At 40.9% G+C, this 16,644-nt stretch overlaps 1 protein-coding gene, 1 long non-coding RNA gene and 1 pseudogene across 3 annotated transcripts; 2 read left to right on the top strand and 1 right to left on the bottom strand.

The window, feature by feature from the left end:
• Window positions 1-298: 298 nt before the first annotated feature.
• Window positions 299-6,705, bottom strand: LOC133742782 (uncharacterized). Of its 2 annotated transcripts, none has more exons than XR_009862730.1 (3): window positions 6,465-6,705; window positions 6,204-6,331; window positions 299-371 (listed from the first exon to the last, which is right to left on the bottom strand). It is a non-coding gene; the product is annotated as an uncharacterized LOC133742782 (long non-coding RNA). The 2 variants fall into 2 exon arrangements; XR_009862731.1 differs by having other exon boundaries at window positions 6,204-6,325.
• A 557-nt stretch (window positions 6,706-7,262) lies between these two features.
• Window positions 7,263-11,270, top strand: LOC133744796 (uncharacterized). The gene is made up of 5 exons (XM_062172838.1): window positions 7,263-7,990; window positions 8,240-8,478; window positions 8,571-8,864; window positions 9,099-9,355; window positions 10,953-11,270. The coding sequence occupies exons 1-5, from the start codon at window positions 7,263-7,265 to the stop codon at window positions 11,268-11,270; spliced, it is 1,836 nt and encodes a 611-aa protein (XP_062028822.1).
• A 467-nt stretch (window positions 11,271-11,737) lies between these two features.
• Window positions 11,738-16,358, top strand: LOC133744795 (mitogen-activated protein kinase 9-like; annotated as a pseudogene).
• Window positions 16,359-16,644: the final 286 nt, after the last annotated feature.

Here is a 16,644-nt window from a genome sequence, read left to right as displayed (position 1 = left end):
TTTTCATGATAAGGTACATCTGATGTCGCATTATTACTCAGGAACAATAATGCTCAAGGACTTTTAAACTAGTTTAAACAAAAGAACCATTACTAACCTTGTATAAGGCTCTGGCCTGCACGCTGCATTGATTGTGATGACTCTACTAAGTTAACTTTCTCCAAGGAATTAGGCCAGACTTCTCATAGTGCCCTACAACATTTGATTTACATTATATCAAAATCACATTACATATAAACAGTAATCCCAAATCTTCACGTCATTCACAATCAAAAGATAACCAGATGAACTTCTCACTAGAAAGCCAAACCCATGCGAGCACCAAAATCCAACACTTCAGCGGGTGAAAAACCCGGCAACCTTCTACAAACCTGTCAAACAACAACAACGCAAACACACTGCTGAACATCAAAGATCAAAACTTCATCAAACTCTCAATCGATACACACCCGAAAAGAACAATAATTTCGCACTCAATTGAAAGCCTGATACTAAAATCAATCTAAGCACTTCATTTCTAGCATACAAAAACACATTTATCAAATTTATGTTGTGAATTTGGCTCGTTGATATGCCTAAGTTGATTAGGATTCAAGGCAAAACCAGATGGGTAAATGAAGATTAGTGCGCACAGGAATTCTTCTAGTATCCTAATGGGTTTTGGAATAGGAAGAGTTATTCCTATTGATTTAGACCTGGACAGTAAGTTCTATTCTAGTTAGGAATAGGAAAGCTAGCTCTCTTTCCTTGTTCTAATAGTTTTAGGAATCCTAATGTGATATGTTTGTAACCAGCACCTATAATCTATAAATAGGGCTGCAGGGAGCTCATATAATGTGTCCTCAGATCAGAGAAGAGATCAAAGAGAGATCTCAGAGAGTTCTCAGCTACATATAAACACAGGGGCAGGGAGAGCCAATGGTGATAGAGAGATCTAGCAAACGGGTTGGGGATTAGCATAGGGATTTCAATAAGTACTTGTAATCAAGTTGTTATCTCCATAGTGCTAGTGATTCTCAAGAGAGATCACATAGAGGACGTAGGCAAAGTTTTTGTCGAACCTCTATAAAATTCTGTGTTCGTGTGTGCTGTGGTTTCCTTATGTTCTTGCTGTGATATTTTGCATCATCATCCTATTATTGTTTGCACAGTCATAAGCCTATAAAGAGAAACAAGGTTTTGGGTAAAAGGTGCATATTTACTACAAAGTGGTATCAGAGCTTAGGCTCAAGGTGTTTCTAAGATGGCAGATGACAAGGCAAACGCAGGCAGCAATGTGATGCCCATTATGTTGAATGGGAAGGATAACTTCACATTATGGCAGAGGAAGATGAGAAGTGTCCTGATTCTACAAGGTCTGTACGAGGCTATTCTCGGGATAGAGAATAAGGCGGCTGATATGGCAGACAAAGTTTGGCAGAAGATGGACAAGAAGGCAAAGAGCTTTATAGAGCTACATCTTGCTGATCATGTATTGGCTAGTGCCAGTGAAAATATGAACAGCAAGGAGACCTGGGATTATCTCGAGAAGGTTTACGCAGGTAAGGTTCATGTTGGTGAGAATATGGGCAGCAGTAAGACATTGGACAATGTCAAAGAGGTTGACGCAGATAAACTCTTCTTGAAAGACGAACTCTATAGTCTTCGGATGGAAGAAGGCGGTGATCTGCAGGATCATCTGAATAAATTTCAGATTTGTGTTGCCAATTTATCAAAGGTGGATGTGAGATATAAAGATGAGGAGAAAGCACTTATGCTGCTAAGATCTTTACCAGCTTCATTCGAGCACTTCATCACCAGACTCGTTTCCGGTAAGCATTCTCTCAAGTATGATGAGATTACCGAAGCTATTCAATCTTATTTTAAGATGAGTAGGGAGACCGAAAGCTCTCAAGGAGGCCTTCATGTCAAGGGCAAGGAGACAGGTCAGTTGACGAGTAAGAAGGATAAATCTGGTAACAGGGGTACATCAAAATCCAAGGAAAAATACAAGAAAGGTTGCTTCAAATGTGGTGCTGCCGACCACTTGAAAAGAAACTGCAGAGAAGGGAAGATGAGAGCAGAGGCGATGGCAGGGAGTTCAAACACAGCCAATGTAGTCATCAAACAAAATAAAGATGACAGTGAACTCCTTGTGGTAACATCCAGCTCCAATGCTTTCAGAAATTGGATTTTGGATACTGGTTGTACATTCCACGTGTGTGCAATCCGAGAATGGTTCAACACATATGAGGAGAGTAGCAGCGGAGAGGTTTTTAGGGGAGATGACTCATCGTGTAGGATCCTAGGTATTGGATCAGTGAAAATCAGAATGCATGACGGAGTTGTTAAAATGCTGGAGAATGTAAGATATATTCCTAAGTTAAAGAAGAACTTGATATCTTTGGGTACTTTGGACAAGGCCGGATATAGGTATCGCTCTGAAGAAGGAAGACTCAAAGTTCTCAAGGGATCACTTGTTGTGATGAAGGGCGACATTCAATCTAACAACTTATACAAGCTTCAAGGGACTATAATAATAGGTGGAGTTGCAATTTCTGCTGAGGTAAAAGACAAGACTGAGCTATGGCATCATCGCCTTGGGCACATGAGTCAAAGAGGAATGCAGGAACTCCACAAGAAAGGTAAGCTAGAAGGTATCAGTGTTTGCAAATTGAACTTCTGCAAGGATTGTACTCTTAGGAAGCAGAAGGTGGCATTCAAGTTAGCAAATTGTAAGAACCTTTTCATTCTATATTCACTGCCACCGTATTCCTAAGTTAAAGAAGAACTTGATATCTTTGGGTACTTTGGACAAGGCCGGATATAGGTATTGCTCTGAAGAAGGAAGACTCAAAGTTCTCAAGGGATCACTTGTTGTGATGAAGGGCGACATTCAATCTAACAACTTATACAAGCTTCAAGGGACTACAATAATAGGTGGAGTTGCAATTTCTGCTGAGGTAAAAGACAAGACTGAGCTATGGCATCATCGCCTTGGGCACATGAGTCAAAGAGGAATGCAGGAACTCCACAAGAAAGGTAAGCTAGAAGGTATCAGTGTTTGCAAACTGAACTTCTGCAAGGATTGTACTCTTAGGAAGCAGAAGGTGGCATTCAAGTTAGCAAATTGTGAGAACAAAAGCAAAGGATTACTAGATTATATTCACTTAGATGTATGGGGCCCGGCACCAGTAAGGTCTATGGGAGGCTTCAAGTACTTTGTTACTTTTCTAGATGATTTTTCGAGGAAGATTTGGGTCTACTTTATGAGGAAGAAATCAGAGGTTTTCACCAAGTTTAAGGAGTGGAAAACAGAAGTAGAAAATCTAACAGGCAGAAAAATCAAGTATTTGAGAAGTAACGGTGGCAGTGAATATAGAATGAAAAGGTTCTTACAATTTTGCAAGGATGAAGGAATCACAAGACACTTCACGGTGAAAGAGAATCTCCAACAAAACGGAGCTACTAGAAGAATGAATAAAACTCTATTGGAGAGAGAAAGAAGCATGCGGTTGCATGCAGGATTACCGGACACGTTTTGGACAGATGCAGTTAACCATGCGTGTTACTTGGTTAATCGGTCACCATCAAAAGTCTTGGACTTCAAGTGTGCAGAGGAGGTATGGTCTGGAGAACCAGTTGACTACTCTAACTTAAGGGTGTTTGGTAGTAGTGCATATGCTCATATTTCCAACAATGAGCAAACCAAACTCAGGCCAAAGTCACGCAAGTGCATATTTCTCGGTATCGAGAAAGGAGTAGAGGGCTACAAGTTATGGGATATTGTCAGCAAGAAAAGGGTTCTAAGTAGACATGTCATTTTTGATGAGGAGACAATGCCGTTCAATGAAGTTAAGACAAGTGAGGTGAAAAAGAAGACTGATGTTGTAGAGAAAGCAACCGAAGTTCCTCTAACCAAAGGGATCATGGAAGAAACTCCAGCTCAGGTGGAGCAAATTGAGCAAGTGGAGCATGATAAAGGGGTTATCGAGCATGAAGTCTTAGAGCAACAACAACAGTCATTAATACAAGCTCAGGTGGAGCAATTAGCACTGCGAACCTACGACTCAGTTCGTCAGTCACTTGGGCAGGAGTTTCAGAGAAGCATAGCATTGGACAAGTATGCTCTAAGTTTCAGTCCAGGAGATCCAACCACGTATCAGGAAGCTATAGCAAATGATGTACAAGAAAGTTGGATGGGAGCTATGTTAGAACAGATGAAGAAGTCCATACAGAAAGACTTGGTTCAGGAGTCGGTTCCTAAGCCCAAAGAAAGAAATCAGGTTGGCTGTAAGTGGGTTTATAGGAAAAAGGAAGGAATGCATGATAAGGAAGCCATGAGATTCAAAGCTCGGGTATTGGCCAAGGAGTACTCGCAGAAAGTAAAGGTCGGTTATGACCAAATCTCACCAGCGGATAGCTGCGTTTATTATCATGTGTTCAAGGATAGTATGGTTTTACTATTGCTATTTTATTTAGGTGACGTGTTGACTACATGTCAGGATATGTCTAGAATTTCGAAGTTAAAGGCACAACTAGGGAAGAAATTCGACATAGAGGATCTAGAAGCTGCACAACAGATCCTAGGAGTGAAGATACGGAGGGACAGAGAAGCGGGAAAAATATGGCTGTTATATGAACCCGTGTCTACTCCACCGGTAGCACACTTTGAGTTGAGTGTGCAAAGATCATCTACGAAGGAGTTAGATGAGATGATGAATGTGTCTTATGCAAGAGTAGTGGGATGTCTTATGTACGCTAGAATCTGCAAAAGACCAGGTTTAGCTCAAGCATTGAGCGTTGTGTCAAAGTATATGGCGAATCCGGGTAGACGACACTGGCAAGCAGTGAAGTGGATTCTGTATTACTTGAGAGACACCAAGGAGCATGGATATGTGTTTGAAAGACAACAAGAACAAGCATGCAATGCTGGTCATGAGGGTTCAGATTTGGCAGGAGACTTAGACAAGAGAAGACCTGCAACAAGTAATGTCTTGACTTGTGGTGAAGGTTTAGTGAGTTGTAGAGCAACTAAAGAATCAGCTACGACGTTGTCTACCACTGAAGTAGATTGCATGGCACTAACAGAAGCTTCCGCAGAAGCATTATGGCTTAATGGGTTATTGAGTGAGTTTGGAATTCAACAAGTTGCTGTGGTGAAGAATGGGGTCATCAATTTGACAAGGAATCAAGTGTTTCAAGCAGAGACGAAACATGTTGATGTTCATGGTCATCGCAGCGAAGGTTGGGTCAACTCAAGGATGATAACAATTGAGAAAGTTCATTCAAGGGAGAATGTCTCAGATTGTTTGATCAGGACCATTGCCATGGAGGAGTTCAAGTGTTACTTGAACCTGCTCATTCTTACAGCATGTTGAGATTGAGGTGGAGCACCTCCTCACTAGAGGTGTGTTGAGGCAAGAAGAGTCTTGCCAAGGTGAAGGTTCTTGAAGGTTTCAGGATTACTTCGAGAAGTACAAGATATCCTGGAGGTTGCAGCAATCAGTTTGGTATCAACTCACCAAGGTGGAGATTGTTGTGAATTTGGCTCGTTGATATGCCTAAGTTGATTAGGATTCAAGGCAAAACCAGATGGGTAAATGAAGATTAGTGCGCACAGGAATTCTTCTAGTATCCTAATGGGTTTTGGAATAGGAAGAGTTATTCCTATTGATTTAGACCTGGACAGTAAGTTCTATTCTAGTTAGGAATAGAAAAGCTAGCTCTCTTTCCTTGTTCTAATAGTTTTAGGAATCCTAATGTGATATGTTTGTAACCAGCACCTATAATCTATAAATAGGGCTGCAGGGAGCTCATATAATGTGTCCTCAGATCAGAGAAGAGATCAAAGAGAGATCTCAGAGAGTTCTCAGCTACATATAAACACAGGGGCATGGAGAGCCAAGGGTGATAGAGAGATCTAGCAAAGGGGTTGGGGATTAGCATAGGGATTTCAATAAGTACTTGTAATCAAGTTGTTATCTCCATAGTGCTAGTGATTCTTAAGAGAGATCACATAGAGGACGTAGGCAAAGTTTTTGTCAAACCTCTATAAAATTCTGTGTTCGTGTGTGCTGTGGTTTCCTTATGTTCTTGCTGTGATATTTTGCATCATCATCCTATTATTGTTTGCACAGTCATAAGCCTATAAAGAGAAACAAGGTTCTGGGTAAAAGGTGCATATTTACTACAATTTACAACATAAATCCTTGAATCCATACCTCCTTGAGTACTCTGTGACAAGCAGAGAAGACAACTGGCATTCTGGAGGATTGTATCGATGTCTAAGAGAAAGATATCCATCTATTTACTAAACATGAAGATTATCCAGGAGGATTGGCCACTAGTGCTCAAATTTGAAAGAAAGCCCAATTAGTTTCATATGGAAATTGAACTCCCAATCTAAATATTGACCTCTCATATACAATAAACTGTTTCTCTAGAATTAACGAGAGACAAATGGAAAGAACAATGGAATTTACCTTATAGATTCGTAAAGAAATTGATCTGTTGTGTCTGGGTAAAGGAGGAGCTGGTGTTACAGTTTATTTGGTGAAGGAGGAGCTGTTCGACGTAAAGGAGGAGCTCGTCGGCCTCGGTGGAAGGTTCCGGTGCGCGGAGCTCGTCACGTCGGCAGAGGAGCTCGTTGGTGTCGGCGGTAGGTTGCGGTGCAGACCTCGTCGAGCTCGTCGGTTCCAGTTCTAGGGCGAGAGAGAGAGAGAGAGAGAGAGAGAGAGAGAGAGAGAGAGAGAGAGAGAGAGAGAGAGAGAGAGAGAGAGAGAGAGAGAGAGGGTGATGTTTGGGAAAAAAAGGGAAAAAGAACTAGGGCTGTTTGTTAGTACGCAATTTGGCCAAAAAAAACAAAAGGAAAAAAAGAGGGAAAAATATTTGGGTTAGCGCCAAGAGCCCAAGAGTAATATGTGTTGCCACAGTTTTTTTTTATATATACAAAGTACATATACAAATAAGCTTTGCGATGGCAAGAGGAAAAAGCGTCGCAATTGCGTATAAAATTACGACGGCAGAGATTTTCCGTCGCAAATGATAAGGCTTAATCGCAACGGAACATTTTCCGTAGCGATAGGGTATCAATTGCGACGACAACTGTTGCCGAAGTAAAAAGGCGAAGCAATTGCAATTTTTTTTAGTAGTGGAACATGGACATCCTCAGTTGGAATTGTAGAGGGATCTGCAATGACACAACGAAGCGGGCATTGTAGGATCTCATATCCTAGAATCATCCTTAAATTGTGTTTCTCTGTGAAACAAAGATCAGTCGTATGGTAGATTTTATGGATCTGCACCGTGCCTTTGGTTATCAACAGTATAAGGAGGTGTTGAGTGAGGGTAACTCGGGAGGTTTGGCAATGTTCTGGAATGAGGATGTGAATGTGCAAATTCAAACTTCCTCTGCACATCACATCGATCTGGTGGTGTCTGGCAATCCTGGTGAACAGCAATGGCGGCTGATAGGATCTTATGGATATGCACAAACTGGGGACCGTGATCGTTCATGGGATTTGTTGCGTAGCCTAAGTGATCTAGACTCACTTCCTTGGGTCGTCCTTAGAGACTTTAATGAGATCTTGAATAGTAGTGAGAAGATCGATGGACCAGTTAGGGCAGAAAGGCAAATGCGAGGGTTTCGTGAGGCACTTGGATATGGTGATTTGCTTGACCTAGGGTTTTATGGGCCTATGTGTACTTGGTGGAATTCTGAAACGCAACTACGCTTGGATAGGGCTGTATGTACTCCGTCCTGGTGTGACTTATTTGGCCATGCTAGGGTACATAATCTTCCTCCTAGCGATTCAGACCATGCTCCTTTTCTACCGCAGGCGAGTACAGTTCCTATTCTTCAATGTCTGCGTCATCATCGATTCAAGTTTGAGGCGTATTGGGTGCAACATGTTGAGTGCAATGGGATTGTGAAGGATGCCTGGAATACTGATGTTAAGGGAACACCAATGTTTTGCGTAATGAAAAAGATCATGCATACTCACTTAAGGTTGGATCGTTGGCAAAAGCAGACTTTTCGAGCAAGGCAGTAGAGTATGCTTGGTATCGGGTCCCGTATGGAGGAACAAATGGATGTGCAGATTTCAGAAGCTGTCCAGTTGGAGAAGAAGAGTTTGCAGGATCGCCTCCAGGTCTTGCTATCTCAGGAGGAGATCTTTTGGCGTCAACGGTCTCGTGTATTTTAGCTCAAAGAAGGGGATCGTAATACCAACTTTTTTCATCATAAAGCTTCGAACAGGCAACGTAAGAATATGCTGCAGGAGCTTTATGATGAGGAGGGTGGTTGGTGTGAGGATGATAAAGGTATGGAGAATATTGTTACCTCGTATTTCTCCAAGATGTTTGCGGCGCAGGATCTTGATCATGAGGCAGTGATTACGACTCTTGCAGTGCTACAGCCTTGTGTGAGTCCAGAGATGAACAATCAATTATGTGCTCCATACAATCAGGAAGAATTAAGGGTGCTTTGTTTCAAATGTACCCTAAAAAATCGTCAGGCCCGGATGGTATACCGCCTGTGTTCTTTCAACACTATTGGGATGTGATTGGGAATGATGTTACTCTTGCAGTTCAAAGCTTTTTGCAATCAGGTCAGCTTTTAAGACAAATTAATTTCACTCATATTTGTCTTATTCCGAAAGTTAGTAATCCAGAGAGAATGTCCGACTTGAGACCAATTGCTCTCTGCAATGTCATCTACAAGATTTGTTCCAAGGTGGTGGCAAACCGCTTGAAGCTCGTATTACCTCATGTAATTTCTCCTTTCCAAAGTCCTTTTGTTCCTGGTCATCTGATAACTGACAATATTTTGGTGGCTAATGAGATAGCACATTTTGTCCATAACAAGAGGGAGGGACGCGAAGGTTATATGGCGTTAAAATTGGATCTTAGTAAGGCCTACGATAGAATGGAGTGGTCTTTTCTCAAGCAAGTTCTTCACCGGTTTGGGTTTGCACATGATTGGGTTGAGATGGTCATGCAATGTGTAAATTCAGTTCGATACCCTTTCTTGGTTTGAGGGAAGCCTCGGGGATATGTTATTCCAAGTCAAGGTTTCTAACAAGGTGATCCGTTGTCCCCCTATTTGTTCCTTTTAGGGGCTGAGGGCTTTTCTGCTTTGATCCAGCAGAAGCAGGAGCAAGGTCTTCTACCAAGTATAGAGGTGTGTGATTCTGCTCAATCTGTAACTCACCTTCTTTTCGCAGATGATAGCATGTTATATGCGCAAGCATCATTGGAGGCTTGCTATGAAATACAAGAGGTTATAGAGACTTATGGACGTGCGTCCGGGCAGTTGGTTAATTTCAATAAAAGCTCGGTCGTGTTCAGTGGTAATGTTTCGGAGGCTTTGAAGGTTTAAGTGACCGAGTTGTTGGGAGTGGAGGTGGTTGCTTCACATGAGAAATACCTTGGGCTGCCCACTTATGTGGGTAGAAAGAAGACAACTACATTTTAGTATATCAAGGATAATTTGGCCAAGAAACTTGAGGCTTGACAAGGGAAGATGTTGAGTGGGGTGTGTAAGGATATTCTTATTAGGGTTGTTGCTCAACCGCTGCCTGCCTATGCAATGAGCTTGTTCCAATTGACTAAGAATTTCTGTGATGATTTGGAACAAATGTGTGCTCGGTTTTGGTGGGGCTCAACTCTTGATAAGAAGAAGATTCATTGGAAGACATGGAAAGCATTATGTAATCCAAAGGAGGAGGGAGGAGGAGGGTTTAGGAGTTTATCGAACTTTAACTCGGCCATGCTAGCTAAACAAGCTTGGAGAGTGATTAACAACCCGACCTCACTTATTGCTCGTATGTATAAGGCAAAATATTTTCCGTAAGGATCTTTTTGGACTACTGCTCCTCATTCTTCTCCCTCTTTCTCTTGGAGAAGTATATTTTCTACAAGGGATTTGTTGACAGAAGGCTCTTATTGGCAAGTGCGTGATGGTACTTTAGTGAATATTTGGTCTGCTACTTGGGTGTATTTGGTCTGCTACTTGGGTGTCGGAGTTGCCAGGTCGGAAACCGGTTAGCAACACCGTGGCCGGGGAAGAAGTTATGATGGTTAGTGACCTTTTATCCTCTACTAGAGTTTGGAATGAGGGCCTCATCAGAAGATTATTCCCTTCTGAAGAGGCAGAAGCAATCCTCCATATTCCTCTTAGTTCGAGAGTGGTTTATGACAGATTAATTTGGAAATTGGAATGTAATGGTCAGTTTTCAGTTAGGTCGGCTTATAGATTTTCTTTATTTGCTTCTCCATGTCGCAGCCCGTTTGAATTGATGGTGAATGGTGGGTTTTGGAAGAAGCTTTGGAAAGTAATGATTCCTAATGCAGCCAAAATTTTCATCTGGAGGGCGTGTCATAATATATTACCTTCTCTAGAACGACTAGCTTTGAGGAGAGTTGATCTGGACTCCCAAGTTTGTTTGTGGTGTGGCCAGGGGGTGGAATCTACCCTGCATATCTGTAGGGATTGTCCTTATACACAAGAGGCTAGGTGTTGCAACAGAATGGGGTTTTGCAACAAGTTTGTTTTCATCCACAATCAGACAATTTGAGTCTATTATTTGGTTGAGCTATTGTGCAAGCAGACTATCCCTCAATGATTTGGGTGAATTATTCTGCCGGCTGTGGAGTATTTGGAGAGCGGAATTCTCAGGCTTGGGAGGATAAGACTAGCAGGGCATGTGATGTGATTATCAAGTTGGTGTCTCGACTTGAGGAGTTTCGTTTTCACAACTCCAAGCCTCAGCAACACTCACAGAGGTAGGGTGGCAACATGGGCGGCACCCCCAGTAGGTATGTGCAAAATTAACATGGATGGTTCTTTCTTCGATGGAGATATATCTTGGGGGTTTGGTTTTGTGGTCAGAGATTCAAATAGAGCTATGCTGGGAGGAGGAGCAGGCCGTTTGGGGGGATTACTATGAGCGGAACATGCTGAGGTGCAGGCATGCTTACATGCAATTCGGTTTGCAGCTGAACATGGTTTCAGTCCAGCTATTTTGGAAACAGATGCTTTGGAGGTTCAGCGGCAACTTAGCTCGGCTTCAGTCACCAATAGTTCTGCACTTGGTCGTTTATATGACGATCTGCCCTTCATGTTGGAGGATTTAGGTAATGTGAGGATAGTTTACATTGGTCGGAAGGCTAATATGGTAGCTCACTTGCTCGTTGCACATGGGCATGATTTAGTACAAGATACTTTTTATTTTTCAACCCCCAGTTTTCTTATGGCTGCAGTAGCAGCTGATTTCTCTTCTTTGTAATTACTTTGGTATCAATAAAAGGCTAACCTCCTTGCTTCAAAAAAAAAAAAAAATCCCATTTACTCAAACATATTATAAGATTGCTCACTTACCCAGTAAATTATATATATTTTTTACCTTAATACCCAATTAAGTTTTTTAATTGTTTCTTTGTTTATTTTTGAGACAGTTTTGTCTTCTCTCTCTTTGACACTTGGAGAGAGAAAGAGAAATCATTGGAGACTTTGCCGGTCTCCGATTACCAGCTGCGGGAATCCGACGACCTGTAATCGGAGTCTAGCTATCGTTGACCGGAGTCTGATTTTATTGCCTCCAAATAATACCCAATAAACTTTTATTGCTGCCCAATAAAATTTTTTGGGGTGGGGTTAAAAGTCTCTGGCGACCTCCGGCAACCTCTTCGTGGGCCGGTGGGACTATTATGGGAAGTCGGTGGTGTGGCTTTATTTGGATATGGAGATGGCAACATGGTTGTGATGGCCTTGGATTGGAGGCTAGGTCCTTTTTCTCATGGGGTGGTTGTCGGGTCTAGTGACAGCGGCGATCTTCTTGGTGATGATGGCTATCAGGTCTGCGATTGCATGCATGGTGATGTAGGCATTGATTGTGTTCATAGCAGCGGCAGTATTGGTCACTACTAGCTAGAAAAAGGGCCTAAGGGGACACATAAAATAGGGACAGATGAAGGATGTGTGCCTTTAAGTGATCAATAGGCACAGGAGAAGATATGTGTCCCTTTAGTTAGAAAAGGAACAGATGAAGTGTCCCCATTTGATAAAAATACCACATACACACTACCAATATGTATTTTTATCTCCACAATGGGGAGAAGGGACGGACGAAGTGTCCCTATTTGATAAAAACTAACACGTATACACTGAAATACGTATTTAGAACTCTCGCCCAGTCTCCCATTTCTTCTTGTTTGTTTTCACGAGGTGTGTATTGCGACTCCACTTCTGTTCCCAGTGCCACATCTCTCTTTGACAAACCCCGATCGAAGCCATCTCTCAAAAATGAACCATCTCTGCCTCTAGCTAGGTTATTCGATTTGTAGCTTATGAGTTAGGGGTGGGAAACTTGAAGATCTGGGTTGGTTTGGGAAAACTGAAGGGGACCTGGCCTGGGTTTAAGGGTTGTTCAATCTGGGTTCTTTGGTTGTGTTGTTCCATTAGTTTCTTCACCCGATTTTTCTTTTGTGTTCTTCAGTCCGGTTCTTCGATTCGATTTTTCAGTTGGGTTCTTGGGCGGTGGTGGTTGGTTTCATCTTACCATTGAAGCCAGCTACTGTCAAGAAGGCTAGCACTGCTCTCCTTATGATGAGGTATTGTAGTCAAATTCATTTTCAATTTCAAATTTCAAATTTCAAATTTCAAATGGGGAGCTCTTACTTTTTAAGCTTATATTAAGAAGGATTAAATTATGTTTAGTCCCTGTACTATGACATTTTTTTCGTTTCAGTCCCTGACATTCTCAATTAATCTGAAAAGTCCCTAACGTCAAAATTTCCGTCTGATTGGTCCCTCCCGCGTCAAATTAGGAGTTAGCCTTAGGTGAAATGTCCAATATACCCCTTTGTTATTTCTTTTTCTCTTTTTCCTTTTTAATTTCTTTTTTTCCTTTTTTTCTTTTTTCTTTTTAATTTCTTTTTTTCTTTTTTTTCTTGTTCCTTTTTAATTTTTTTCCTTTTTTATTTTTCATTTTTCCTTTTTAATTTCTTTTTTTTTCCTTTTTTCTTTTTTCTTTTTCCTTTTTAATGACCATCGTATCCTGCTGCATCGGTAGCGCCACGTCGGTGAACCAATCCAGATCGACCCGAAACTCCAATTATTGTTCTCCACGCCGGCGGCCATTTTTCTTTTCCATCACCATTCTTCTTCTTCACTTCTGGTTTTGGTCAACTTGACCATCAAAAACCATCATTTCAACCAGACCCAAAATCCAAATCACCATTTTGAGCAAGACCCAAAAACCTCAGGGTCTGAAAAAATGGTGGTTTTCAGTGAAAAGTTTCCAAATTGAGGCTTGATGTGGAGAGAGAAAGTGAGATTTGAGTGGGAGAGAGAGAAGTAGGCTGTGAAAACAAGAGGGGAGTGGTACTTTAGCGGCGAATTTCCGAGCTGATTGGGATCTGCTTGTGTTTGGGAGATGACGTCGGCGACGATGGAGGCAAGGGCGGATCCCAACAGAGGGAGATGGCTTCAGAGAAGGTGAAGAAGTGATCGATCAGCTCCTAGCCTCTTGCTTTTGCTCGATGTCCATTTCTACACCGCCAAGCAAGGTTTTTGCTGGGTTTGGGTTCAATTTGGGGAGAGAAACAGATGGGTTGTGGAGTTTGATCGGAATGAGATTGGTGGGTTGAGGAAGGAGAAAGTAGGCAAAACGAAAAGAAAAAAAAAGGAAAAAAAGGAAAAATAAAATAAAAAGGAACAAGAAAAAAAGAAGAAAAAGAAATTAAAAAGAAAAAAGAAAAAAAGAAATTAAAACGGAAAAAGAAAAAAAAAGGAGAAAAAGAAATTAAAAAGGAAAAAGAAATAACAGAGGGGTATAATGGACATTTCACCTAAGACTAACTCCTAATTTGACGCGGGAGGGACCAATCAGACGGAAATTTTGACGTTAGGGACTTTTCAGATTAATTGAGAATGTCAGGGACTGAAACGAAAAAAAGGTCATAGTACAGGGACTAAACATAATTTAATCCTATTAAGAACTAGGAAGTAAACTAAACGAAGCTTATATTATGGAAAAGAAGGTGCCTTTCTCATTCTTCTTTGCATTTCAGAATCTGGGTCTTGATCTGATTTTCGTTCTATGTTTGTTTTCAATAGCTTATTGTTTGTTTGGTTGAATATTGATAGTGGGTTTAGTTGATTTCTTAGGCTTTTGTTTGGCTTAGTTATGAAAATGGACCGATACAAGTTAGCTAAGATTGAAACTTTTTTTCTTTTTTGGTATGATCAAAGATTCAAAGCTTCAAATTTTGATCGCTTAGGCATGGACATTGTGCCCAATTATGCTAATTTTTTTGACCCTGTTTCATTTTGAGGGTAATTGAACCTTGCTCTGTAAAGCTTCAAATTTTGATGGGGAGGCATGTACATTTTTAGCAATTAAGCCTATTTTGACTCTGTTTTTAACTTTGTTTCAGTCTGATGTTATATGAACTTATGACCATAGATTTTACTAATTTTGGTAGTAGTATGTGTTTTTGAAACCATTTCTGGATCGAAGTAATAAATTATAAGAATGAAAGTGTTAATGTCTAAAAGTCCGACGGTAGCTGAACCTTAGTTAACGCTGATCCGGTGAGCGGATCGATACTTGTGGTGTTCTCAAAGCCTCCGCTACCTGTCAAGTAAAATACAAAGGGCGTCAGAGGGAGACCGCGTTGGGCGGTCTTCGACTCTCCGATGCCTAAGTTAGTCAATGTATTTATGTTGACAAAGTAACAGTAGGTAAGTATTGAATGCGTAATTAATGAGGAGAGAGGAGAGAACCTTTTATAGGTGAGGAAGAGGTTGATCTTCTCTTTGTTTTCGATGTGGGATTGATATGCTTCAGTTCCCAGTTTCAGAAGCTTCTGATGCTATCTTGGCGCGACGCGTGGCGGCGCGTCGGCGGTGATCTGGAGGTGATCCGACGCTGAGGCTGTAGCTCGCCTGGCGGTGTGTCTGCATGTCATTCCTTTGGTTGGAACTAGTACCTTTGGCGGTACAATGAGCGTGGCCCATTATAGCTAATTATGCTTGCAAATGTACATGTATGTACAGAAAGAGTCTCTTTGTTTCCGTTTACAAATTAATGATGGTTGTTGATTGTTGTACAGAGCAATCTAGAGTCAGAAATCTTCACAGAATATGGAAAGGCAAGCAGGTACAAAGTTCAGGAGGTCATTGGGAAAGGAAGTTATGGTGTTGTGGGTTCTGCGGTTGACACCCACACCAGAGAAAAAGTTGCGATCAAGAAGATTAATGGTGTCTTTGAGCATGCCTCAGATGATACAAGGATCCTAAGAGAAATGAATCTTCTTTATCTGCTTCATCATCCTGATACTGTTGAAATAAAGCACATTATGCTCCCTTCTTCACTACAAAAATTCGGAGATATCTATGTTGTGTTTGAGTTGATGGAATCATACCTTCACCAGGTTATCAAGGCAAATGATGGTCTTACACCTGAGCATTATCAGTTTTTCCTGTACCAGCTTGTTCGTGGTTTAAAGTATATTCATACAGGTTGGTATTTTGGACTAATTATAGTAGTGTTATGCAGTTTCAGTGATTTAATTCATTTGCTTTGCATTTCTTGCAGCAAATGTATTTCATCAAGATTTAAAGCCAAAAAAATATCCTTACTAATGCTGACTGCAAATCAAAGATATGAGACATTGGGCTTGCTCGAGTATCTTCAATGATGCCCCATCTGCTATTTTTTGGACTGTAAGTTGCCACCAAACAAATCTGAGAATGTCTATTGTCAGAAGTTTTTCATTTGCCTATAAACGACAATGGCTGCAGACTAAGCTTTTTTGTATCTGTGAAGGATTATGTTGCAACTCGATGGTACCGAGCCTCTGAACTTTGTGGCTCATTTTTGTCAAATGTAAGTTTCATTTCACTATTGAGACCTCTGATATATATATATATATATATATATATATTTCTTTTTTTTTTTTTTGAGGTTTTTCATGTTACTAAGATGGCTAATGGGAACATGCATAAAAATTGATGCTTCTTTATTAATCTGTGATCTTGAAAAGCCACATACTCTTGTCCTTCTAGTTTAGTTCAATGCTATGATTTATGCTAGACCTGTTCAGAAGTTGCACAGCTTGTACACTTGTGTCTGGTGAAAGACGAGTTATATTGATCATCAAACATTCATGTACAAATTAGCTTCATTCAGGATGCAGCGATGATTCCAAACATGCCTTGACTGAATTGTGTAGTAGTATGGTAGGGTTAATAGTAGTAGTATGTGCTTCAGCTTATTAAGTGCTGCTTTGATCATATAATTCACATACTTGTGCAGTTTGCTGGTCTGCTACAATCTCTATTCAGGAAGTATGTGTATAAAAGTAGTTGATTTCATATTGGAGCGGGTCGGACTGTTGGACCAAGTGCTGCTGAAGTACTTAGCTTTTTCATGTATTAATGATCCACTGAATTGAAGTTTCGTAGTTGGATATGGTAACTTATTCTATTGTAACATTGAAATACTTATTCATTAATCGGATTGCGATTACTGTTTTTATTCTTTGATATGGTTTCTACTGCATATTGGAGTACTTTACTGTTGGAATTGTCCAGGATTGATTTGAATCTATTATGGTCAGGGAACCGGGAAAAAAAAAAAAAGGTCATTGGCACAG

Source organism: Rosa rugosa, chromosome 4, assembly GCF_958449725.1.
Source record: "Rosa rugosa chromosome 4, drRosRugo1.1, whole genome shotgun sequence".
Taxonomy (NCBI): Eukaryota; Viridiplantae; Streptophyta; class Magnoliopsida; order Rosales; family Rosaceae; genus Rosa; species Rosa rugosa.
This window is presented reverse-complemented; position numbering and strand designations above follow the sequence as displayed.

Bases quoted from the DNA above. Each gene is read 5' to 3' on its own strand.
- LOC133744796 (XM_062172838.1), top strand. From the start codon at position 7,263: ATGGTAGATTTTATGGATCTGCACCGTGCCTTTGGTTATCAACAGTAT. The intron at 7,991-8,239 runs GTTGGATCGTTG...AGCTTCGAACAG, and splicing joins ATCATGCATACTCACTTAAG to GCAACGTAAGAATATGCTGC. The intron at 8,479-8,570 runs GTACCCTAAAAA...TTACTCTTGCAG, and splicing joins AAGGGTGCTTTGTTTCAAAT to TTCAAAGCTTTTTGCAATCA.